Source organism: Hyla sarda, chromosome 1 (assembly GCF_029499605.1).
Source record: "Hyla sarda isolate aHylSar1 chromosome 1, aHylSar1.hap1, whole genome shotgun sequence".
NCBI classification, from domain to species: domain Eukaryota; kingdom Metazoa; phylum Chordata; class Amphibia; order Anura; family Hylidae; genus Hyla; species Hyla sarda.
Window position 1 is genome coordinate 223661201 of NC_079189.1, and position 24998 is coordinate 223686198.

At 45.3% G+C, this 24998-nt stretch overlaps 1 protein-coding gene and 1 long non-coding RNA gene across 5 annotated transcripts in view; one reads left to right on the forward strand and one right to left on the reverse strand.

The window, feature by feature from the left end:
* LOC130364881 (uncharacterized) overlaps positions 1-6503 on the reverse strand; it is a 62028-nt gene extending 55525 nt beyond the window's left edge. The window contains exons 1-2 of the long non-coding RNA XR_008891895.1: positions 6150-6503; positions 1833-1945 (exon numbers count right to left, since the gene is read on the reverse strand). This is a non-coding gene — a long non-coding RNA (uncharacterized LOC130364881). The remainder of the gene's footprint in view (positions 1-1832; positions 1946-6149) is intronic.
* Positions 1-24998, forward strand: part of DNAH6 (dynein axonemal heavy chain 6) — a 400640-nt gene that overhangs the window by 73377 nt on the left and 302265 nt on the right. For 2 of the 4 annotated variants that reach the window (XM_056568811.1, XM_056568814.1), the window contains exons 3-10: positions 14641-14889; positions 17177-17353; positions 18299-18558; positions 19033-19300; positions 19478-19612; positions 19751-19874; positions 20454-20598; positions 22154-22322. In XM_056568811.1, the coding sequence (XP_056424786.1) occupies positions 14647-14889; positions 17177-17353; positions 18299-18558; positions 19033-19300; positions 19478-19612; positions 19751-19874; positions 20454-20598; positions 22154-22322 (1521 nt within the window). In that variant the 5' untranslated portion in view covers positions 14641-14646. Of the gene's footprint in view, positions 1-8083; positions 8482-14640; positions 14890-17176; positions 17354-18298; positions 18559-19032; positions 19301-19477; positions 19613-19750; positions 19875-20453; positions 20599-22153; positions 22323-24998 lie in introns of those variants that run through there. The other 2 variants (XM_056568815.1, XM_056568810.1) reach the window with 2 other exon arrangements.

The window sequence follows — 24998 nt, forward strand, 5'->3', positions numbered from 1 at the left end:
TTCGCCGGAGTACCCCTTTAAGTACTTGCAGTACATCCAATGAACAATGACAGTCTCAGGCAAACAGTCTCTATTTATCTCAATGACTGACAATTGTTGCGGACCTTGAATGATATTAAAAGTCTCTGAATTTAGGGTAGTTATTGCAGATCCGTCCGGATTTAGGGGACAGATAAGGTCCGGTGATCCTGCAGAGTGCATGGGGATTGATACACTCAGAAATTAGAAGTTATCGGCCGTTGCCGCAAGGTTCAGGCCTAGACTCACTGATCTCAGCAGCGCAGATGCTTCTTGCTTGCTTGCACAGGAACAAGAGAGTGAGAACATGGCCGCCGCTTCCTTATATAGGCAGGGGGCGGGGCTAATCTGATTGGTCCGAACATCTGTCACTCACTGTTACACAGTGTAATGGGATTGACTACATCACAGGGACCTCCAAAGGTCCTCAAGCAGAAATACCAGAGTTCACCTGACCACATGACCCACAGGTCCTGCTACGCCACGGCCAGGTAATTAACTATTTATTTACATTTATACAATCCTATACATCCAAATCCTAAGTGGTTACTGGACAATTACCAACTGGATGAGAGGTGACTAGGGGTGAACTAGACAATTGGGACCCCGACGTCCTAGGGACTCTGGCTATGGGGACCCACAATAAAAGGTACCAGATAGGATATGGTACCGGGATACCGCACATAGAAATCATCCCCAGTCTGTGATGTTCCCCCTAATCCCCAGCCCGTGCAGTATGTCCTCCTTCACACATAGAAATCATCCCCAGTCTGTGATGTCCCCCCCTTATCCCCAGCTCATGCAGTATGTCCCCTTCACACATAGAAATCATCCAGTCTGTGATGTCCCCCCCTATCCCCAGCCTGAGCAGTATGTCCCCCTTCACACATAGAAATCATCCAGTCTGTGATGTCCCCCCCTTATCCCCAGCCCATGCAGTATGTCCTCCCCCTTATCCCCAGTTCGTGCAGCATGTCCCCTTCACACATAGAAATCATCCCGTGCAGTATATCCCCCCACCCACCTTATGTCCCCCCCACCCCCCTTATCTCCAGCCCGTGCAGTATGTCCCCTTCACACACAGAAATCATCCCCAGTCTGTGATGTCCCCCCGCCCCCTTATCCCCAGCTCCTGCAGTATGTCCCCCCCACCCCGTGCAGTATGTTCTCCCCCCCCTTATCCCCAGCCCGTGCAGTATATCCTCCCCCCCCCTTTTCCCCAGCCCGTGCAGTATGTCCTTCCCCTTATCCCCAGCTCGTACAGCATGTCCCCTTCACACGTAGAAATCATCCTGTGCAGTATGTCCCCCCCACCCACCTTATCCCGAGCCCGTGCAGTATGTCCCCTTCACACCAGGGCTACCATCAGAAATTTCGGGGCCCCTCACACACCTCAATGCCTTGACCCCATAGTTGTGGTAGGCCCCTCTGTTAATAGTTACCCCCATAGGTGTAGCTAGAAACCACAGGGCCCCGATGCAAAAAATTACCTCAGGGCTCCCTACCCAACTCCCTGCCCCCCCAGGGCCATTTTTTTGGTGGAGGTCCAACTGCTGAGACCCCCACCGATCACCTCGGTTGAAGTGGTTCTCCAGCTGTTGGAAAGCTAAGACTCCCATCATTCTGGAGAGCCTCTGGCAATGGGAGTTGTAGTTTTGTAACAGCTGGAGAGACACAGATTGGACACAGTTTTACCCATCATCACTGCAGAACTTACAAGTGACTACAGCTCTGATGGGGCAGTCAGGAGAATACACAATGATATCAGTGACCTGAGTGACGTCTTCTGACTTGAGTGATATATTCTCTGTTACCTTTTCTTCTTCATCTCATCCAGAGACCAGGTCTTCCTCCAGCTCCATCTTCTCTGCAGAGTCTGACATCCACACATCATTGGCTCCTCACTTTGTCAGCAGATCCTCATCCTCTGCATGAAGACAGTAATCATCATAACCTTGCCAGAAAGTGTACCCTAAATAAAATACTGCCCCACACTGTACCCTGAATGATACTGCTATATACTGTACCCACTAAATATAATCCTGCCACACATTGTACCCTGAATATAATACTGCTCTACACTGTACCCTAAATAAAATACTGCCCCACACTGTACCCTAAATAAAATACTGCCCCACACTGTACCCTGAATATAATACTGCCATACACTGTACCCTGAATATAATACTGCTATACACTGTACCCTGAATATAATGCTGCCCCACATTGTATCCACTGAATATAATCCTCCCACACACTGTACCCTGAATATAATACTGCTATACACTGTACCCACTAAATATAATCCTGCCACACACCGTATCCTGAATATAATACTGCTATACACTGTACCCACTAAATATAATCCTGCCACACACCGTACTCTGAATATAATACTGCTATACACTGTACCCACTGAATATAATCCTGCCACACACTGTATCCTGAATATAATACTGCTATACACTTTACCCACTAAATATAATCCTGCCACACACTGTACCCTGAATATAATACTGCCACACACTGTATCCACTAAATATAATCCTGCCACACACTGTACCCTGAATATAATCCTGCAACACACTGTACCATGAATAGAATACTGCCATACACTGTACCCACTAAATATAATACTGCCACACATTGTATCCACTGATTATAATGCTGCCACACACTGTATCCACTAAATATAATACTACCACACACTGTACCCACTAAATATAATACTGCCACACACTGTACCCTGAATATAATACTGCCACACACTGTATCCACTAAATATAATCCTGCCACACACCGTACCCTGAATATAATACTGCCACACACTGTATCCACTAAATATAATCCTGCCACACACCGTACTCTGAATATAATACTGCTATACACTGTATCCACTAAATATAATCCTGCCACACACTGTACCCTGAATATAATACTGCCACACACTGTATCCACTAAATATAATCCTGCCACACACTGTACCCTGAATATAATCCTGCAACACACTGTACCATGAATAGAATACTGCCATACACTGTACCCACTAAATATAATACTGCCACACATTGTATCCACTGATTATAATGCTGCCACACACTGTATCCACTAAATATAATACAACCACACACTGTACCCACTAAATATAATACTGCCACACACTGTACCCTGAATATAATACTGCCATACGCTGTATCCACTAAATATAATACTGACACACTGTATCCACTGAAACTGTAACCCCCCCGCACCTCTTCTCATCACTACTATAACCCCCCGTCGCACCTCTCCTCATCACTACTTTAACCCCCCTGCACCTCCCCTCATCACTACTATAACCCCCCCCGCACCTCTCCTCATTACTACTATAACCCCCCGCACCTCTTCTCATCACTACTATAACCCCCCCAGCACCTCTCCTCATCACTACTATAACCCCCCAGCACCTCTCCTCATCACTACTATAACCCCCCAGCACCTCTCCTCATCACTACTATAACCCCCCCAGCACCTCTCCTCATCACTACTATAACCCCCCCAGCACCTCTCCTCATCACTAATATAACCCCCCTCCCCAGGCACCTCTCCTCATCACTACTATAACCCCCCCCCCAAGCACCTCTCCTCATCACTACTATAACCAGGGGGGGTGCGGGGAGGGGGCACCTCTCCTCATCACCCTCCATAACCCCCCTGCACCTCTCATCACCCCCATAACCCCCCTGCACCTCTTATCACCCCCATAACCCCCCCTACACCTCTCATCACCCCCCAGCGGGGGGGGGGGCACCTCTCCTCATCACCCTCCATAACCCCCCTGCACCTCTCATCATCCCCATAACCCCCCTGCACCTCTCATCCCCCTCCCCCCCTCCATAACCCCCCCCTGCACCTCTCATCACCCCCCAGCTCCTCTCAGCACCCCCATTACCCCCATGCACCTCTCGTCACCCCCATTACCCCCCTGCACCTCTTATGGCCCCAATTACCCCCCTACACCTCTTATGGCCCCAATTACCCCCCTACACCTCTTATAATACTGCTATACACTGTACCCACTAAATATAATCCTGCCACACACTGTACCCTGAATATAATACTGCCACACACTGTATCCACTAAATATAATCCTGCCACACACCGTACTCACCCTGAATATAATCCTGCAACACACTGTACCATGAATAGAATACTGCCATACACTGTACCCACTAAATATAATACTGCCACACATTGTATCCACTGATTATAATGCTGCCACACACTGTATCCACTAAATATAATACTACCACACACTGTACCCACTAAATATAATACTGCCACACACTGTACCCTGAATATAATACTGCCACACACTGTATCCACTAAATATAATCCTGCCACACACCGTACCCTGAATATAATACTGCAACACACTGTACCATGAATAGAATACTGCCATACACTGTACCCACTAAATAGAATACTGCCACACATTGTATCCACTGACTATAATGCTGCCACACACTGTATCCACTAAATATAATACTACCACACACTGTACCCACTAAATATAATACTGCCATACGCTGTATCCACTAAATATAATACTGACACACTGTATCCACTGAAACTGTAACCCCCCCGCACCTCTTCTCATCACTACTTTAACCCCCCCGCACCTCTCCTCATCACTACTATAACCCCCCCGCACCTCTCCTCATCACTACTATAACCCCCCCCGCACCTCTCCTCATCACTACTATAACCCCCCCCAGCACCTCTCCTTATCACTACTATAACCCCCCGTCGCACCTCTCCTCATCACTACTTTAACCCCCCCGCACCTCTCCTCATCACTACTATAACCCCCCCGCACCTCTCCTCATCACTACTATAACCCCCCCCGCACCTCTCCTCATCACTACTATAACCCCCCCCAGCACCTCTCCTCATCACTACTATAACCCCCCAGCACCTCTCCTCATCACTACTATAACCCCCCCAGCACCTCTCCTCATCACTACTATAACCCCCCCCCCAGCACCTCTCCTCATCACTACTATAACCCCCCTCCCCAGGCACCTCTCCTCATCACTACTATAACCCCCCCCCCCCAAGCACCTCTCCTCATCACTACCATAACCAGGGGGGGTGCGGGGGGCACCTCTCCTCATCACCCTCCATAACCCCCCCTGCACCTCTCATCACCCCCATAACCCCCCTGCACCTCTTATCACCCCCATAACCCCCCCTACACCTCTCATCACCTCCCAGCGGGGGGGGGGGGGGGCACCTCTCCTCATCACCCTCCATAACCCCCCTGCACCTCTCATCATCCCCATAACCCCCCTGCACCTCTCATCCCCCTCCATAACCCCCCCTGCACCTCTCATCACCCCCAGCTCCTCTCAGCACCCCCATAACCCCCTGCACCCCTCATCACCCCCATTACCCCCCTGCACCTCTCATCACCCCCATTACCCCCCCTGCACCTCTTATGGCCCCCATTACCCCCCTACACCTCTTATGACCCCCCATAACCCCCCTGCACCTCTTATGACCCCCATAACACCCCCTGCACCTCTTATGACCCCCATAACACTCCCCTGCACCTCTTATGACCCCCATAACACCCCCCTGCACCTCGTATGACCCCAACAACCCCCCTGCACCTCTTATGACCCCCACAACCCCCCTGCACCTCTTATGACCCCCATAACCCCCCTGCAACTCTTATGACCCCCATAACCCCCCTGCACCTCTTATGACCCCCATAACACCCCCTTGCATCTCTTATGACCCCCATAACACCCCCCTGCACCTCTTATGACCCCCATAACACCCCCTGCACCTCTTATGACCCCCATAACCCCCCTGCACCTCTCATCACCCCCAGCACCTTTTATCATCCCCATAACATGCCTGCACCTCTCATAACACCACCCCCTGCACCTCTTATGACCCCCATAACACCACCCCCAGCACCTCTTATGACCCCTGCACCTCTTATGACCCCCATAACACCCCCTGCACCTCTTATGACCCCCATAACACCCCTCCCCTGCACCTCTCATCACCCTTGTAGTCCCCTAACCACCATACGCCCCCCTCCACACCCCCGGCCCCCCCCCCCGTGCCAGTTTACTTACCCTGCCGGGGATCGGATGTGGAGTGAGGCTGCTGCTCCTAGTCCCGTCACTGGATGCTGGAGATCGCGTGAGGACGTAGGCAGGGACAGGTCAGGTGACTGAAGTAGACATCACGTGCGTGCCTGCACGGGGCACGTGACGTCTCTACTCCAATCAGCCCCTGACCTGTATCTTATGCCCGGTCATAGTCCTGAGGGCACCCAGCGGTCAGTGAGTGACAGTGGCAGTCACTCACTGACAGGCCAATAAAAAAAATTAAAAAAAAAGGTCCAGGGACGTCCGGCCTCCTGAAGCTCCGGGCCCCATACAGATGTATGGGTTGTACCTCCCTGATGGCGGCCCTGCTTCACACACAGAAATCATCCCCAGTCTGTGATGTCCCCCCCTTATCCCCAGCCCGTGCAGTATGTCCCCCCGCCCCCTTATCCCCAGCTTTTGCAGTATGTCCCCCCCCCACCCTCACCCTGTGCAGTATGTTCTCCCCCCCTTATCCCCAGCCCGTGCAGTATATCCTCCCCCCCTCATCCCCAGCCCGTGCAGTATATCCTCCCCCCCTTATCCCCAGCCCGTGCAGTATGTCCACCCCCTTATCCCCAGCTCGTGCAGCATGTCCCCTTCACACATAGAAATCATCCCGTGCAGTATGTCCCCCCCACCAACCTTATCCCCAGCCCGTGCAGTATGTCCCCCCCACCCCCCTTATCCCCAGCCAGTGCAGTATGTCCCCTTCACACACAGAAATCATCCCCAGTTTGTGATGTCCCCCCCTTATCCCCAGCCCGTGCAGTATGACTCCCCCCGCCCCCTTATCCCCAGCTTTTGCAGTGTCCCCCCACCCCCACACCTTGCAGTATGTCTTCCCCCCCTTATCCCGAGCCCGTGCAGTATATCCTCCCCCCCTTATCCCCAGCCCGTGCAGTATATCCTCCTCCACCTTATCCCTAGCCCGTGCAGTATGTCCTCTTCACATATAGAAATCATCCCCAGTATGTGATGTCCCACCCCTTATCTCCAGCCCGTGCAGTATGTCCCCCCTCCCCCTTATCCCCAGCCCGTGCAGTATGTCCCCCCTCCCCCTTATCCCCAGCCCGTGCAGTATGTCCCCCCCTTATCTTCAGCCCGTGCAGTATGTCCCCCCTCCCCCTTATCCCCAGCCTGTGCAGTATGTCCCCCCCTTATCTTCAGCCCGTGCAGTATGTCCCCCCTCCCCCTTATCTCCAGCCCGTGCAGTATGTCCCCCCCCCTCTTATCTTCAGCCCGCGCAGTATGTCCCCCCCCCTTTTCCCCACCCCAGGCAGTATGTCCTCCCCCTTATCCCCAGCCCGTGCAGTATGTCTCCCCTCCCCCTTATCTCCAGCCCGTGCAGTATGTCCCCCCCCCCTCTTATCTTCAGCCCGTGCAGTATGTCCCCCCCCCTTTTCCCCACCCCAGGCAGTATGTCCTCCCCCTTATCCCCAGCCCGTGCAGTATGTCCTCCCCCTTATCCCCAGCCCGTGCAGTATGTCCCCCCTCCCCCTTATCTCCAGCCCGTGCAGTATGTCCTCCCCCTTATCCCCAGCCCGTGCAGTATGTCCTCCCCCTTATCCCCAGCCCGTGCAGTATGTCCTCCCCCTTATCCCCAGCCCGTGCAGTATGTCCTCCCCCTTATCTCCAGCCCGTGCAGTATGTCCCCCCCCCTCTTATCTTCAGCCCGCGCAGTATGTCCCCCCCCCTTTTCCCCACCCCAGGCAGTATGTCCTCCCCCTTATCCCCAGCCCGTGCTGTATGTCCTCCCCCTTATCCCCAGCCCGTGCTGTATGTCCCCTTCACACATAGAAATCATTAGGCAGGGGAGATGAGGAGCCGTGTACCTCCTCTATCCCCCAACTCTGCCTTCTGTCTGCCATGCAGACCTGCGTCCTCCGAGAGGGGGAGATGAGGGGGCGTGGCTTGAGGGCGTGGCTTATTTCTCCAGTGCAGACCTGCGTCCTCTGCTCTGCCTCCGCTCCCCCCAGCTCTAGTTTCGGAAACCTTTGGAGAGCTGAGGGGGAGGAGCGGTCGCACATCTGCACGGGTCGCAAAATTCCACCTCACACCGGCCTCGGAGACATAGCTCCTCACACTGAGAATTCAGCGCATACAGAATCCTATTCCATAGGCTGCCCCGTGTTATGTGCCCAGACTCAGCCCACACTACTATCGGCCATGACTGTTATCGGTCACTAGTCACAAGCACCGCAGTGCCCGCCCCCTCCAGCTGCACCACGCCTACAGGTACAGTCAGGCCGGGCGGTTGCTAGGCGACTGTAAACACGCTGGGACGCAGAAGTTTGCTGTAACTTTCCTGCGGGCGGTAAGTAGTTTAATACGCGCTATAATGTGTGTGTATATATGTATATATATATATATATATATATATATATATATATATATATATATATATGAGTAGGTGATAGCGCCTCGATATTCAGTGCGGGGATCAGGTGACCGGGCGGCAGTGATCTGATATACATGATCTGTGTTCTGTCCGTGGTCACTGACTAATAACTATACCGGAGACGTTCAGCCTGGCATCTCTCTGGTGTCAGTGTTGCCCTCAGGTTTATCTAGTGACGCTGCCAGTCATCAGCTCTGTGAACCCTGTGCAAGCAAATCACGGCTGGGCACTATACACGGTGATCCGACCCTGGCACAGAGCGGGAAGGGCTTCCTTTTATTGTTTTGTTGTGGGCATGTGACATCAAACAGGGAAGCTTTGGGTGGCAGGTTCTTTGTATGATGTCACTTTTCCTAACTACAGATGGCATTGTTGTCAGGTCTCCTCATTGCCATCCTATGCCTCTGATCTCATATGGAACCATAGAGACAGATAGAAATAAAGACAATAGTGACAGCATCTAGTAGGGATCAGTGCAGTGTTTGCAAACCAGTGTGCTGCCCACAGTTGAAAAACTACAGCTCCCAGCATGCCCAGACTGTAGTTTTGTAACAGCTGGAGGCACTCTGGTTGGCAAACACCGGCTAGGACCTCACACTGGACCCTTTATAGAGATCCTTATATGCAGGATGCTGTTGGTTGCAGTGTGCTCTGTTACACATTGGTCCTGATTTAACCCCTTAAGGACGCAGCTCATTTACACCTTAAAGGAGAACTCCAGAGTATAAAAATTGTCGCCCAAAAAATAAAGATGTACATACCTTCCTCCGCTCCCCCGGGGCCTCCGGTAACCGCGATCCACTTCCTGGTTGCCGGTGGTCGGATCAATCATACTGCACTCAGCCAATCACCAGCCGCAGCGAAGTCAGACTCGGCCGGTGATAGGCTGAGCGGCAGTGTGAAAACGCTTCAGGACACAAAATTCCTCACACCACCGGCACCTGCTGCCGGGGCCGAAAACATCACACTGCCACTCAGCCTATCGCCGGCCGAGTCGGGACTTCACTGCGGCCAGTGATTGGCTGAGCGCAGTATGACTCTCCGACCACCGGCAACCAGGAAGAGGATCACGGCGGAGACCGGAGCCGGTTACCGGAGGCCCCGGGGGAGCGGAGGAAGGTATGTGTACATCTTTATTTTTTTACTGCCGGCAGTATGGAGGACAATTTTTATATTCCAGAGTTCTCCTTTAAGGACTGAGCCCTTTTTTTTAATTCTGACCACTGTCACTTTATACTCACTATAAAATTCATCCGTTTTAAAGATCCGTCTGATGTTCCATCATGAAAACCCTGAAAATCGTCCGTTAAACATCCGTTAGAAAATCCCATTATAGTCTATGGGATTTTTACATTATCCATTTTAATCCGTTATAGTCCGTTATTAATAACGGATGTTATTTTGTGATTGGAGAATGAACGTAAGAAATAGTGCATGAACTATTTCTCCCGTTACCATCTTCCATCACAAAATAACGTCCGTTATTAATAACGGACTATAACGGATTAAAATGGATAATGTAAAAATCACATAGACTATAATGGGATTTTCTAACGGCCGATTTGCAGGGTTTTCATGACAGAACATCAGACGGATCTTTAAAACGAATGAATTTTATAGTGTGAAAGCAGCCCAAGATGCTTTTACCGATTATTCTGATACTGTTTTTTCGTGACATATTCTACTTTATTTTAGTGGTAAATTTCCGTCGTTACTTGCATCCTTTCTTGGTGAAAAATCCCCAAATTTCATAAGTATTTTGAAAATGTAGCATTTTTTAACTTTTAAACTCTCTGCTTGTAAGGAAAATGGATATTCCAAATAAATGTTATTTTTATTCAGAAATACAATATGTCCACTTTATGTTGGAATAATAAAATGGACATATTTTTACTTTTTGAAAAAATTAGAGGGCTTAAAAGTATAGCAGCAATTTTAAAAATTTGCATGAAAATTGCAAAATCTGAAGGGACAGATGTTACAGAACTATAACTCCCAGCATGCCTGGGCAGTCTAGGCATGCTGAGAGTTGTAGTTTTGCAACATCTGGAGGGCTACCATTTGGGCACCATAGTGGTCTCCAAACTGTGACCCTCCAGATGTTGCAAAACTACAACTCCCAGCATGCCCAGACAGCCTTTGGCTGTCTTGGCATGCTGGGAATTGCAGTTTGGCAACCACTAGAAGGGCAGCAGTAAATATCGATTTACTGCCACCTTAATCCCCCCCCACCGTCGCCTCCCTACCTGCGCCGCTGATCTCCTCTGCTGTCACCGATGATCGGCGGTCCCCACGGCATCTTCTCTTCAGGTACCGGCCGCCATCTTCTTCCAATGTTCTGCCCGACATCCAGGGGTGGGCAGAGCGGGGGGGTTTCCATGGCAACCCCCCGTCTTCCACTGCCATTGTTCAGCATTCATTGCTGACTAATGGCGGAGGATAGGAGGAGATCGCAGCACTGCGACCTCACTCCTATCCCTCAGGATGATCAGGGCTGTCACTGACAGCTCCGATCATCCCTATTTTCCGGGCGATCAGGTCACCAGAGACCCGATTAGCCCGGAAATAGCAGAAAATCGCATGTCTGAATTGACATGTGATTTCCTGCGATCGCCGACATGGGGGGGGGGGGGTGTCTCAGGAGATGTGCCGGGATGCCTGTTGAATGATTTCAGCAGGCATCCCGGTCCGGTCCCCAACCGGCTAGCGGCGGGGACCGGAATTTCCACGGGCGTATCCATACGCCCTACGTCCTTTAGAACCTGAACAGGTTAATGAGAGTCTTGGGTTTTTATAAGTGTGGAATGTTGTTTTAGACTTGTGTGATTCCACTTTACTATGGAGATTCACATATCTGACCAGCCTTTCCAGCCATATATTTGCAGGATTAAAGGGGTATTCCGCTGCTCATAATTTGGAACAAACTGTTCTGAACGCTGGAGCCGGCACTGGGAGCTCGTGATGTAATAGCCCGCCCCCACATGATGTCATGCCCCACCCCCTCAATGCAAGTCTATGGGAGGGGGCGTGATGACTGTCACGCCCCCTCCCATAGACTTGCATTGAGGGGGTGGGGCGTGACATCATGAGGTGCGGGGCTATGATGTCACAAGCTCCCGACTCCAGCGTTCAGAACAGTTTGTTTCAAATGCTGAGCAGCAGAATACCCCTTTAAATAGTAAATAGGTTGGCTTGTGAGAACACACCCCTTTACTGGCCGTGCATTCCTCTTTCCGAGTTTAATGGGTTTGTAGGTTTATTTTGGCACTCTGCATCACAATTTTTGGCACAAATAGAATTTGTGGCACACTGCGGCACATTTAGGCACACAACCTGACAAAAGCAAGTCGGGTTTACAATAGTAAATCTGGGCCATTGGGGGAGATTCATCAAAACGTGTGCAGAGGAAAGGTTGACCAGTTGCCCATAGTAACCAATCAGATCGCTTCTTTAATTTTTCATAGGCTTTTTCAAAACTGAAAGAAGTGATCTGATTGGTTGTTATGGGCAACTGGTCAACCTTTCCTCTGCACAGGTTTTGTTAAACTCCCCCAGTATGTACAGAAGAATTCTTCCCTAGTGGTGCATTTACACACACCGGATCCGCTGTTGGTTTAAAGTTGCTGATGTGCAATTGTGGCCAATTTTCTTTTTGGTGTTTACATTTTTCCCCTCCTCTTCCTCTAAGGGTATGTTCACACTACGTAATTCCTATAGAATTCCGTGAGCGGAATTCCGCGAACGGAATTACGTGCTGTTCACACTGCGGAATTTCAGCGGCTGACGATTCCGCCACTGAAATTGTTCCGTGCAAAGAAAGAACATGTTCATTCTTTGCGCGGAAGTCCGCGAACACTGCATAGCCGTCAATGGTGACGGCGCAGTGCTGCGGCAGCGGCTGCCAGAACGGAATCTCCGCTCATAATCCGTAGTGTGAACATACCCTAAGAGTCATAACTTTTTTCTTTCCATTGACATATCTAAATGAGGGCCTATTTGTTGTAGGAGCAATTGTACTTTTTAAAGGGAACCTGTCAACACATTTGAGAACATAAATGAAGGGCAGGGCATAATAGATGTCTTCGTACGATTTCCTACTGTGTGCTGATTGCAGGAAGTATGCTGTGTAAATGTAATTGCTGTCTAAAGACTTTATTGACTTGCTGCCAGGACTTAGAAGCCTCTTTACCTGTCAATCACACCTGAGTCGGGACTAGTCTTAGCTTGGTTCTGCCCTGATGACTACTTAGCATTCATGAGTGTGGTGGCCCAGTACAGGAGTTGTACCCCTGTACCCTTGTACCCAGACTCCATGTCAGTAACCTCTGCCCCCCCTGTACTTGTGTCCTATGTATCATCTTAAGTGCCTATGTTATTTAGTGTAAAGTACATATATTATTGTATGCCTTTAGGTATTATTGTCATGTGATTGTAACCGGGGAAGGTACCAGTGACCATGTGACCAACAGGGTGACCTATGGGACCCCTCCAGAGTCTCCCCCATATAAGCCCTGGGTGGTGCTTCCTCTTTTTCTCTGAGTCTTTGCTGAGCTGCAGTGAGGTCAAGTCCTGAGAGAGTGTCTGGTTTCCTAGGAAGCCCCAAAGCCTACCACGCAGCCACGACTCCACAAGTCTACTACCCCACAGGTGAAAGTCCAAACCTGGTAAGCTACAAACAGGGTGAAGTCTGTCATAGTCAGTCTCAGTCAAGTCAGTCCAAGTCAAGTCTGTCACAAGTCAGCGTGGCCCTGCATCAAATTGTCCAAGTCCACTATAAGTCCCAGCAAGCCCTGTGGTCTCTGAAGTCACTGGACACCTCCTTGAGCCTAGCCAAGCTGTATAGACTGTTACACCTGTCTGACTCAGTAAAGCTGCCGTTTTTTTCGTAACTTGGCATCGGAGTCATTATTTGCCCCCGTGCCTAGCCCAGGATCCAACGGTATACCTTCAGGTGGTGTAGAGGTAAAACCATGACCTGGATTCACGAACACAAGGGATAAATGCCATCTTCCCCTGGGGTAACAACATCTGCCCTCATCACACCCTCACCACATGAGCATACCCCATGCCAGATTAAAAGTATTTTTTTCAGATATTTATAACGCTTATTTCCTGCAACTAACACACAAAAGAAAACCTTATTAAAGGAGTACTATGGTGCACAATTCTTTTAGCCCAAAATGTTCCCCGCGGCTGTACCTTTCTATCAATGTCCTTCTTTCAGAAGTCGGTCTGGCCGTTTTCCCGCTGCAGCTCCGCGAAGTTCCCGGTTCTTCCGGGTTATGGTGGTGTGGAGGATGACGTAAATCCCCCATTCTGCCTTGCTCCAGCTTCCAGTCCCTCCGTGCTTCAGTCCTTCTCACCCCCTCCTCTACCTCATCCTTTCCCCTCCCTAGTAATTATATTAAACCCGCCCCGTTGAAACGTTAACTTGTTTGAAGAATATCCCTGTTAGTTACGGAAGCGTAACTAACCGGGATATCATTGGCCAGTAGTGGTCACATGTTCGGTCCCGGGGAAATGCTGAGTGCGCCGGCTTGAGCATTCTGCCCTGCAGAGGTGTTTGTTGCTTGAATATTCCAATTGGAATAAAAGCGCTTTGCAGGATTATCTATGGTGACTTCTCTGTAATTTATTTTGTTTTGGTTGATTTACTGGAGTCTATACGCGTAGTACCATCTAATTTACCTACATGTCACAATGCCGTATCATTTTTCTCCTATAAGGGTGATTGGTGCATCGTAGTGTGGGTGGTGCCGAGTGTTATCTGTTACTTTTACTTTATCTGTACAAGCTTTCAAGCTTCTTTCTTTTTTTGCAAGATATGCACTTATTTTTATTGGCCACATTTTTTCAGCTGAATACAATTTATGAAACCTTGTGCAGAAGAACGGTGGAGCAGTTGCCCATAGCAACCAATCAGATTTCATTCCAGATTTCATTTTTAAAAAGCCCCCGGAAAGTGAAAGCTGGAATTTGATGGGTTGCTATTGGCAACTACTCCATTGTTTCTCTCCCTGCACAAGTTGTGATAAATCTACCCCAATTTCTATTTTCATAAATTTTGTATTGCAGGTAACAATGTCAGCCAACATTCCATATGGATCTCCACATATATCTTCACCACCACACGTAAACGGGGCACCAGGCCTGGAGCCACTGGAGTGGGTTCATAGACCAGATTTGAGCAAATTAAAAGATAGAATAATCTCTATGGCTCCAAAGCAGATAGTACTAAATCCAGAGGCGTTACTGTTTACTCATGACACTAAGGCACAAGCTAAAACAAGAAAAAGACAACAGATTGTTAAACTGGAACCCCTGGTAAGATCACTATTAATGTTCCACAGCTTACAATAAATGTTTATACTATTAAAGGCTGTTCTAGAAGAAAAAGAAAAAAAAGGTTTGTACTTTCAGCTCACCATTGGCCGGTATATAAAGGGAGAAGATGTCCATTTGCAGGGAGCACAGGAAACAAGAGCCAAGCCACATCCTTGGTTGATACAATCCAATACGAAAAGACAGGGGTTCCAGCTCCACCAAAAAATTGTTAAAAATAGGTAACTTTAATTCATATCATATTAAAAAAAATGATGAAAGGAAAACACACATAACAAAAAAGTGCTCTAGTGAGTTAAAAATTCACGTCCACCGACGCGTTTCGAACATATTTGTTCGAAATGCGTCAGTGGACGTGGGTTTTTTAATTCAATAGAGCACTTTTTTGTTATGTGAGTCTTCCTTTCATCATTTTTTTTTATATGATATGAATTAAAGTTACCTATTTTTAACAATTTTTGGTGGATCTGGAACCCCTGTCTTTTCGTATTGGATTGTTCTAGAAGAAGTGTGTCCTGAAGTGTGTCCTGGCATTTTTTTTTATTTAATTCTGTCTTTCAAGGGTTTGTTCAGCCTTGAGAGCCCCTTCTTTTCTTAAAGGGCCCCTGACGACTAGCCCACTGCTGAAGGTCTGTTCTTATTGGCCTTTTAGTGACAGGAAGAATGACACATTACACAGCGCCCATTGAAATCAGTGAGCTATATATGTTATGCATATCCTCCAAAGCAAGTCACGTTCTCAACATGTCCCTGCTACTCTTAAAAGGGAAGATTAGGTTAATGTTAGGTCTCATGAATACATTTAAATATTGTAGCTGTTTAAAGGGAATTTCCAACAAAAGACTTATTTGGCAAAATTGTAGAATATGTCATAATTGCCTGATAGGTTGGCATCCTGCTGTTACTAGCTAGGCTGTCCCCCTAGCTTCCATAGACTGTAATAGAAAATACAACATGCATACCTATCCTGCTCTTTCCTTCTCTGTTTCTTGGCATCTGTAGACTGCCATGCTTGACACAGAAAGGGGGGATGGGGTGGTTGACCCTTTTTCATGGTGTAGGAATCAAAAGTGAGACACTCACTTATCTATCAGACATTTGCGATAGATGTGCCATAAATATTAAATTGGCCCTGCCAGATTCAAAATGTTTTATATGGGGCTAGAACTCCTCTGTGCTCTCTCCTGTCTGATACTATTCCTCTGTGCTCTCTCCTGTCTGATAGCACTCCTCTGTGCTTTCTTCTGTCTGATAGTACTCCTCTGTGCTCTCTCCTGTCTGAAAGTACTCCTCTGTGCTCTCTCCTGTCTGATAGCACTCCTCTGTGCTCTTTCCTGTCTGATAGCACTCCTCTGTGCTCTCTCCTGTCTGATAGTACTCCTCTGTGCTCTCTCCTGTCTGATAGCACTCCTCTGTGCTCTTTCCTGTCTGATAGCACTCCTCTGTGCTCTCTCCTGTCTGATAGTACTCCTCTGTGCTCTCTCCTGCCTGATAGTACTCCTCTGTGCTCTCTCCTGTCTGATAGCACTCCTCTGTTCTCTCTCCTGTCTGATAGTACTCCTCTGTGCTTTCTCCTGTCTGATAGTACTCCTCTGTGCTCTCTCCTGTCTGATAGCACTCCTCTGTGCTCTCTTCTGTCTAATAGTACTCCTCTGTGCTCTCTCCTGTCTGGTAGTATTCCTCTGTGCTCTCTCCTGTCTGATAGTACTCATCTGCACTCTCTCCTGTCTGATAGCACTCCTCTGTGCTCTCTCCTGTCTAATAGTACTCCTCTGTGCTCTCTCCTGTCTGATAGTACTCCTCTGTGCCCTCTCCTGTCCTATCAGCCCGACCTCACCTATTGGACTTTGTCCATGCCTGTACTTCAAAGCCATGATTTTATAAACCATGATTTCTATAAAAAGGAAATAACATTTCCCTATAAGTACAAGTATATTAGAAAGGTTGATGTTTTGCCAAGATGTATAACATATAAAAGGTTTTTGTATCTGACAGTGCCCATTTACTGCTTAGAATGTAATTTTTTTCTATTAAATAAGCTACTTGGGAGAGTTTTTAAAACCCTTGTATTCCTGTTGTACTGCTGCCTGAACATTTTATTTCAGTTCTTATTGTCATAGAAAGGTTTTGTACACATTATTCCTGGGTAGGAGTGGTCCTGTCCATCAACTGATTTATATTAAATAAAGTTATATGATTTTTATTTGGAAAAATAAAAACATGTTGCACATGTCCATTATTATTATTTTTTTCCCTAACATGCATAAAGCCTGTATTGAAAACATATCAGGACCAAAATCAACCTGAATATATATACCAAAGGAATAAAGAAGATCTAATAAGTCGAGGTATACTTTTACGTACACCTTCTGTAGAAAAGAAGCTACGAGCTGTCTCATCTACTGTAAGGCTTCCTGACCTTCCAGATGACTTAAAAGAAAAACAGGTGAGAAGTCACAAGCAATTTCATTTATAGCGTAAATCTATACTTTCACTTTTGCTCCTATTTTGTCCCTCAGCTTAAATAAAGCAATATCTAAGTTGATTTTCAAAATTTAGCACACCATGGCCCAAATGTATCAATGTGCTTTAAAAGCTACACATCATAAACTCAACATAGACATTATATGGATGAGGCAAATTTATCACAGTGGCTCAGGTTGCTTAAAAATTTGGTGCAGTCTTAGACTGTGTAATTCCTGTTTCGAAATTGTCTGACTTTTATGCTAGCTTGAAGTTGTCTCAAAAAATCTGCTCCTTGGTGTTTGACACAGCTTAATACAGCATGTCAAGTTTTGGGCCAATTCCCTCCCTTATGAGGCCTTGCTTCCTTAAAGCTATGCCTCCTTATTAAGTAAAGCACAAACAGTGTCTACGACACACAATAAATGTGTTTAACACAAAGATGCAGAAGATTAGTGCAATTTAGGCTGTAATCACAAAAAATCAGGGTTAATAAATCTGGATCCATGTACCACTTCTTCAGATGTATCTGTCATGTCTCTCCGCAATTTCAGCTCTTATTTATACCATCAGCCGTTTTCGCACACAGCTGTGTGCTTCTTCCGGCCTCAAGGCCGGAAGAAGCACACAGCTGTGTGCGAAAACGGCTGTTAGCCTCTGAGCGCTCTCATCCCTAAGTCTCCCTGCCGCACGGAGGTCCCGTGGATAAAAGCACATTACATGGTTGGTGAGTGCAAGTTCACCCTTCTTTGATATTTTGGATTGTATGTTATTCGTTCAAGACTTAGCACCCCACCAGTATTTATACAGATTATACTGGACGCTAATCAGACTGTGCGGTTATATAGTTGTTATCTTTAATGACATTGTTTACTGCAGTGGTTGTAATATTTTATCATCATTTTGAATATATTTTTCTATCTATTAGTTACAGATGGACTTTAGTAGAACCATATCGCCTACTCCACCAAAACAGCCAAGGACATCTCTTTCAAGACCTAGCTCTTACAAACGCGTTTCCTCACCTCCATCTAAGTTGTATGAGAGTGCAGAAGATGTCATAAAGGCAAACATTACAGACCCTCTGCAGATTATCAGTATTCTACTGGCAAATAAAAAATTGGGGTTTCTTTATATGACCCCTGCTGTTCCAAAGTCTTCTGTTGAATATGATCCATATAACCTAAGGTACATAGAAAAGACATTATAAAATACACTCAGAGGCGTCTATTGTGCTAAAATATTTGGTTGAATTAGGAAGAGGTTGGTATTTGGTAACCACATATCAGGCATATGCTTAGAAATTTGTGCCTGATTTTTCATGTTTTTTTTATTTATGCCAGTCGTAGCTGTTTTTCCCTGGCTACAAGAAAAATCACTCAGGAGAATTCTATAATAATTTGTCCAATACTGGAGTTCATGCAACCATAATTCTGCCAATTTAACCGTGATTTAGAGATGTTAAAGACCTGGTTCATTTCGGTCCAATGGAAAATCTATGACAACAAGCAGATAAATTATTCATGTTTTCCTGTCATTAGTGCTACGATTGCAGCATGGAATAAATAATGACATTGTTTGCTATAGCGATATCAATATCAAGTTGTCATTCACTCATTTTTTTAAACAATTTTTTCAAATATTTTTGTCTCCTTGATGTAGAATTGTAAGCCATGAAAACATCAACAAACATGACTATTACACCATAAGTGACAGAGGAGTAACGCATATATGTAATGGAGATGTATTATTCTTGGAGCTGGAGCGCTGGAAACAGGAATATCTTTATCATAAAGCACTGAAGGATATTCCTACCTTTGCTCTCTTTAGAAAGTGGAAAACTTTCACTGTATGGAGAAAAAATGTGCGCGCCAAGAAAATCAGTGAATGTCGCAAGGCCCTGCAGGAGAATCTGTTCATTGTTAATTCAGTATGTTATGTATCCCACATTGACCAATTAATACGTTGAATGCCTATGTATATAGCTGAGCTGCTTATTGATATGCAATTGATATGTACTATATATTTTCTCTTTATCTATTTCATTCATATGAATAGTGAAGAAAGGCTTGGCTTAACATGTCATTCTTGTCTTATTTCCCTACAGTATTTGCGCCCCGCTCTCCTCAATATACAAGAAATGTGTTACCGAATCAGTGACATGGGTCTGTGTCGCATGGAGAAGGGGCGCACATATACTTTAAAAGAGTTCACAGACATTCAATTCAAACAACTAGAAGAGGTATATCTTATGGTATTGTGTACTTTTGCACACAATTTTATAGTTTATTCACTGATACTATATATATATATATATATATATATATATATATATTTCCCAAATATCAATAGAAAATGAATGTCATTTTGTTTTTCTTAGGTTGCCAGCCATCTATCCGAGTTCCGTGACCTAGCTAAAGAAGTTGTCAGGAGTGCTAGTCGAACTGCTTTATTGGAGGCTGGATTTACACCGGATGACTACATAATTGATTCTGAGAGCTCAGGTATTGTGACATTTCAAATGTAATATAATTTCCTAAATCTACACTGTAAGCATGCTCACTCTTTGTTGCACTCACTGTTTCTGTATCTATATTTGAGTATCCACTACCTTCAGTTCACTGGAGTGTAGGGTGATAACTCGAGTATGGCCTCCATGATGCCATGTTTGTAGTGAAAAATCGTCTTCACTGTGGTGTATTAAACGTTTTAAAGGGGTACTCCGCTGCTCAGCTGAGCAGCGGAGTACCCCTTTAAGCAAGAATTACAGATGAGTGCTGAGGGTCTCGCCATGTGAACATCCTTTGACCAGTTTATTTGTGGGGGATCCTTTTAGCTGAGATTGTCCAAAGCAGACCATACCTTTATGAGATTATTACCGAATCTCTTGATCATAATATGAGGCAATTTTACAACTTTACATCCATAGAAAGAAATTGTAATATGAAACAGCAAGGTTGTTTCTGCTCCTCTCATCACATTTCTCAAAATGCGTGGTATTATTTTTTTATTGCATACATTTTCAGCTCTATTCTCCTGTATAAGGAAATATGTTTGTCTTATATTTAACTGTTTTCCTAAAGGCCTGATAAATACACAATCAGAACCTGCAGCTACAGATGTCTTGACACTTTCCCATTTTGATGGAGACATGTTTGGAGAATCTTCTGATAAAATGACTTACACAGAGCAAGCCAATAAGAGGACGCACTGCAGACGGCTGACATGGTCAGTTCATGATCTATTAACAACTATAACATTTGCAAGCTATGTACTTTTCTTAACTTGTACACAAAAACAAATGTATATATTAATCTATTATTAACACTGTTCAGTCTTAAGATGAAAGTTGTAGATTTTAAAGTCTGTACTCTGATTAATGCCTTCAGCAGTCACTGTGTAACTGCGGAGTTGAGGAAACGGCACAACTCAAGGTGCTACACTGTTTATGCAGCTTTCATTTAAAGGGGTACTCCCGTGGAAAACTTTTTTTTTTTTTAAATCAACTGTTGCCAGAAAGTTAAACAGATTTGTAAATTACTTCTATTAAAAAATCTTAATCCTTCCAGTACTTTTTAGGGGTTATATACTACAAAGGAAATGATTAACTTTTTAGATTTCTCTGATGTCACGACCACAGTGCTCTCTGCTGACCTCTGCTGTCCATTTTAGGAACTGTCCAGAGCAGGAGAAAATCCTCATAGCAAACATATGCTGCTCTGGACAGTTCCTAAAATGGACAGCAGAGGTCAGCAGAGAACACTGTGGTCATGAAATCTAAAAAGTAAAGCATTTCCTCTGTAGTATATAGCCCCTAAAAAGTACTGGAAGGATTCCTATTTTTTAATAGAAGTAATTTACAAATCTGTTTAACTTTCTTGCACTTTTGATTAAAAACAAAAAAGGTTTCCACGGGAGTACCCCTTTAACATCTATAGGAGTTACACTAACTGCATAAACAGCTGGCCTGGCTGTTTCTGGCTTCCTGATCAACTCTGGCGACTGCAACCAGGCCTGATTGGGCTTGGTAGCCCTCAATATTGAGATAAGTGCAGGCCCGAGAGGTAGGACCCATCTCTATCACAGGATATGCCATAAATGTCCAAATGGGAATACCCCTTTAATGGTGGTAAGATGGAGAAGGTAAGATTAGAGATAGGTAGTTGCTTACCAACAGAAGCAGTCCAAAGTAAATACCCTCTTTTGAGCTTGATTGACATTCCTGCAACTTTGACACTTGCAGAATGTATTATAAGGTTCACAAGTCTTTGTGTTTTGTGCCTTTTTGCCTCAGCAAAAATAGCTCACCAACACCAACAATGATTAATGCCCCCCTATCACAATGTATTCTTTTTTCAGAAGTTTAGCTCTATTAGGCAGTCAGTAAATACCAATAGGGCCTCAGAGGGATTTTCTGCTTTTTATGTAGCAGGAAGTAACAAACATTATAAGCAGTGAGGTAAGAATTGCGGTCCATGATGGTTGAATGTCTGTTCTAAGGTTTTGGTTGGAGATTTATCAAAACCTGCGCAAAAGAAAAGTTGACCATAGCAATCAGATTGCTTCTGAAAAAATAAATGAAGCAATGTGATTGTTTTCTATGGACAACTGGTCAGCTTTTTCTCTGCACATGTTTTGATAACCCTCTGCCATGGTGTCAGATTTTTGCCCCTAGGTTTCTGGTTGTATATGGAAATATTTTTCTCTTTGTATAAATTTGTAATTTTGTTACCACAACTTATAGTTCAGTTATTAAATTAAATTAAACTTTTTTCTTCTTAAGCTTTATTCGGCTTGCTGATTACTTAATAGTGAACACCATGCATGTTTTGGCTGTTAATTCAGTCTCATACTTGCTGAAGTGCCTGTTTGAAAAATGTAAATGCACACCATCTCATGAGGTGATACAGACCTGGAATACTGAGGTAAAGCCGGAAGATGCAGACAAAAAGGTAAAGTCATTTTCAAGGGGTTGTCCAGCAATCCATAAAAATAAAAAATTGCACTTAAAAATGCTTAACAAAATAGTAATCAAAATGTGCTACTTACACAAGTCAAATGTCCACTTTGAGACCCTACAGACCCCCAGATTCCAACTCCCATTAGAGGTTCAGGTTCCTCACAGGCTTAGTCTGCAGACTTAATTATGCCTTTTTTTTAAAGCCCTGTAACCAGCTTCCTTCCACAGCTGTGCTTATTTTGGGCCACAATAAAAACATGAACTGGTCAGTAAGGGAATGGAAGGCCCCACTACCAATCTGCCTTTCAGTCCATAAAAATCCATGCCAATAAGTGGACTTTGACAAAGGTTTCTTACCAGCTATGGTCTGATAGAGATTTTACACTATCCTGGATTTGCCATATCTCACCCATCTTTTTATGTATAAGATGTATAAGATATGGGTTTCCCGAAACCTGGCAGATATGATAGGTACCTTAGGGAAATATGGTGATCCCCGACTACTATTCCTGTCATTCTCTTACAGTGTATTACAACAATAAGGCTAAGTTAACATTGCCATTATGCTCTTTGCCATTCTGAGTTACTACTGGGTCACCACTGGCTCCCAATGGATCCCGTTGACTTAGTAGTACGGTAATTTTACAATTAGTCTGAGCTACAGTAGGTAAAATGGACATTGCAATAGAAAGCCACAACATAGAATGCATTCTTTTTTTAAATTGCCCTTGGTCACTAAGGCTCTGGACAAATCTACAGTACATACCTCAGCAGAACCAGATGCGCCCATTTATAATTCATTGGAGTCTGTTGGACATAGCTGTTGTTTACCATTTCACAAATCTAATTATTTTATTGAATTTGTCTCCTAAATGTAAAATAATGCAACTTTTTAAAAAGTCTTTATTACAAATTCCCTACATTTAGCTGCCACTTCTAAAAAGATAAGATAAATCCACCAGACATACTTTCTGCCCTCTCAGTGATATAGATAGTAGCAGGGACAGGGTTACACTCAAGCTCAGATTGTAGGTAGAGAAAAATCCTTAAGGGACAGCTCACACAGGCTGTCGAGAGGTAGGAGAGTCTGAAGGTATGATACAATCAGAAAGAGTGGTGCAGCAGATAAAGACAGCTAATTCCAGCATAATATTGAATATGAAAGGTAAACTCTGATGGTTCATTTACACTAAGATTTTCCACATGGTAATTTCGGAAGGAATCCACTTTGCAGCAGCCTCCTATTGAAGTCAATAGGATTCTGCAATTCTATTTCCCCTGCAGAATATTCATTCTTTTGGCAGAGTTTTGTGTGGGCTGCATTGCTGTCAATAGTGACTAGCCAGGTCCGCACGGGCCCTAGAATGAGATACACTGTTTCAGCGTACAAAGATGGAGCATTTACCCCAGAAAAGAGTAAAGCCCATTGCTGAAGCCTAATCCTGCTGCTTTCTTGAAAAGTCCCTATGTTACAATTTCTGTTTCCAGCCTATTCCCTGCATTAGATCCGGCAATTCATCACGGATCCAAATAGGGATTTGAGCAAAACACAATAATCTTATTCAAGTATATGGTGAAGGGTTTATCGAGCAAAGGTAGCGTTAGATGACTGCCAAAAATATCCTGACCCACAGTGAAGATGCTTACCGCACCCTCTTACTGATGAATCGCACCAGTAGTGTCAAGCTATACTTTGGCATCTTGACAGTATAAACTCAAAAAAATAAAGTTTAAAAGTGCGCCCCCTGGTCATGTGCTTTTTCTAGTTCTGGTAATATGACTGAAAAGACATTGCTGTCATTGGTTAGATCAACAGACCATTCTTCATTGCAGCATGATGAATGTGGCCCCAGCAAACACATGTGGTCCTGATAGGTCTAACTAGTCTTTGGACTAGGTCCAATCAGAACATTATGCAGAATACAGGATTTAAAGGGGTACACCGGCGCTAAGACATCTTATGATAAGGGATAAGATGCCTGATCGCAGTGGTCCTGCTGCTGGGGACCCCCGTGATCTTCCACGCCGCACCCTGTTAGAATCAGCCCCCAGAGCGTGCTCCCTCCGGGTCTGATTACTTGCGATCACAGGGACGGAGCATAGTGACGTCACGGCTCCGCCCTGCGTGACGTCACGCTCCGCCCCCTCAATGCAAGCCTATGGAGGGGGCGTGACAGCTGGATAGGGGATAAGATGTCTTAGCGCCGGAGTACCCCTTTAAATAATTTTCAGCAAATGCAGGATTTGGCTCTCTTTATCTCCTGCACCACTGTTTGTGATTGTATCATACATTTGTTTGCATATAGCATGTTATATTCATTCATTTGATACATTTTTGTTATTGCGTAATAAATGGCAAGCTAATGAAGGTCATAGGGTAAAAATCTAATAAATGAATACATTCTAGAATTGTATGATGAGAGTGCAAAATGTTCCCAAATGTTGCTCAAGGTGTGGTAGTACTATCATTCTGGTACTCATAATAATTATTACTCATGATAATAATTTTTGCACTAAAGTTATATTTTATAAGACAGTATATTTAGCTGACCAGAGGCGTAACTTGTAGCAATTTGATTTATCTATGCATGCAACTATGTCCCTAAGACATCCTCCAATGCCTTATACTTTTACAGTCCAATGTTATAGTTATGAAATATTTTTTCAT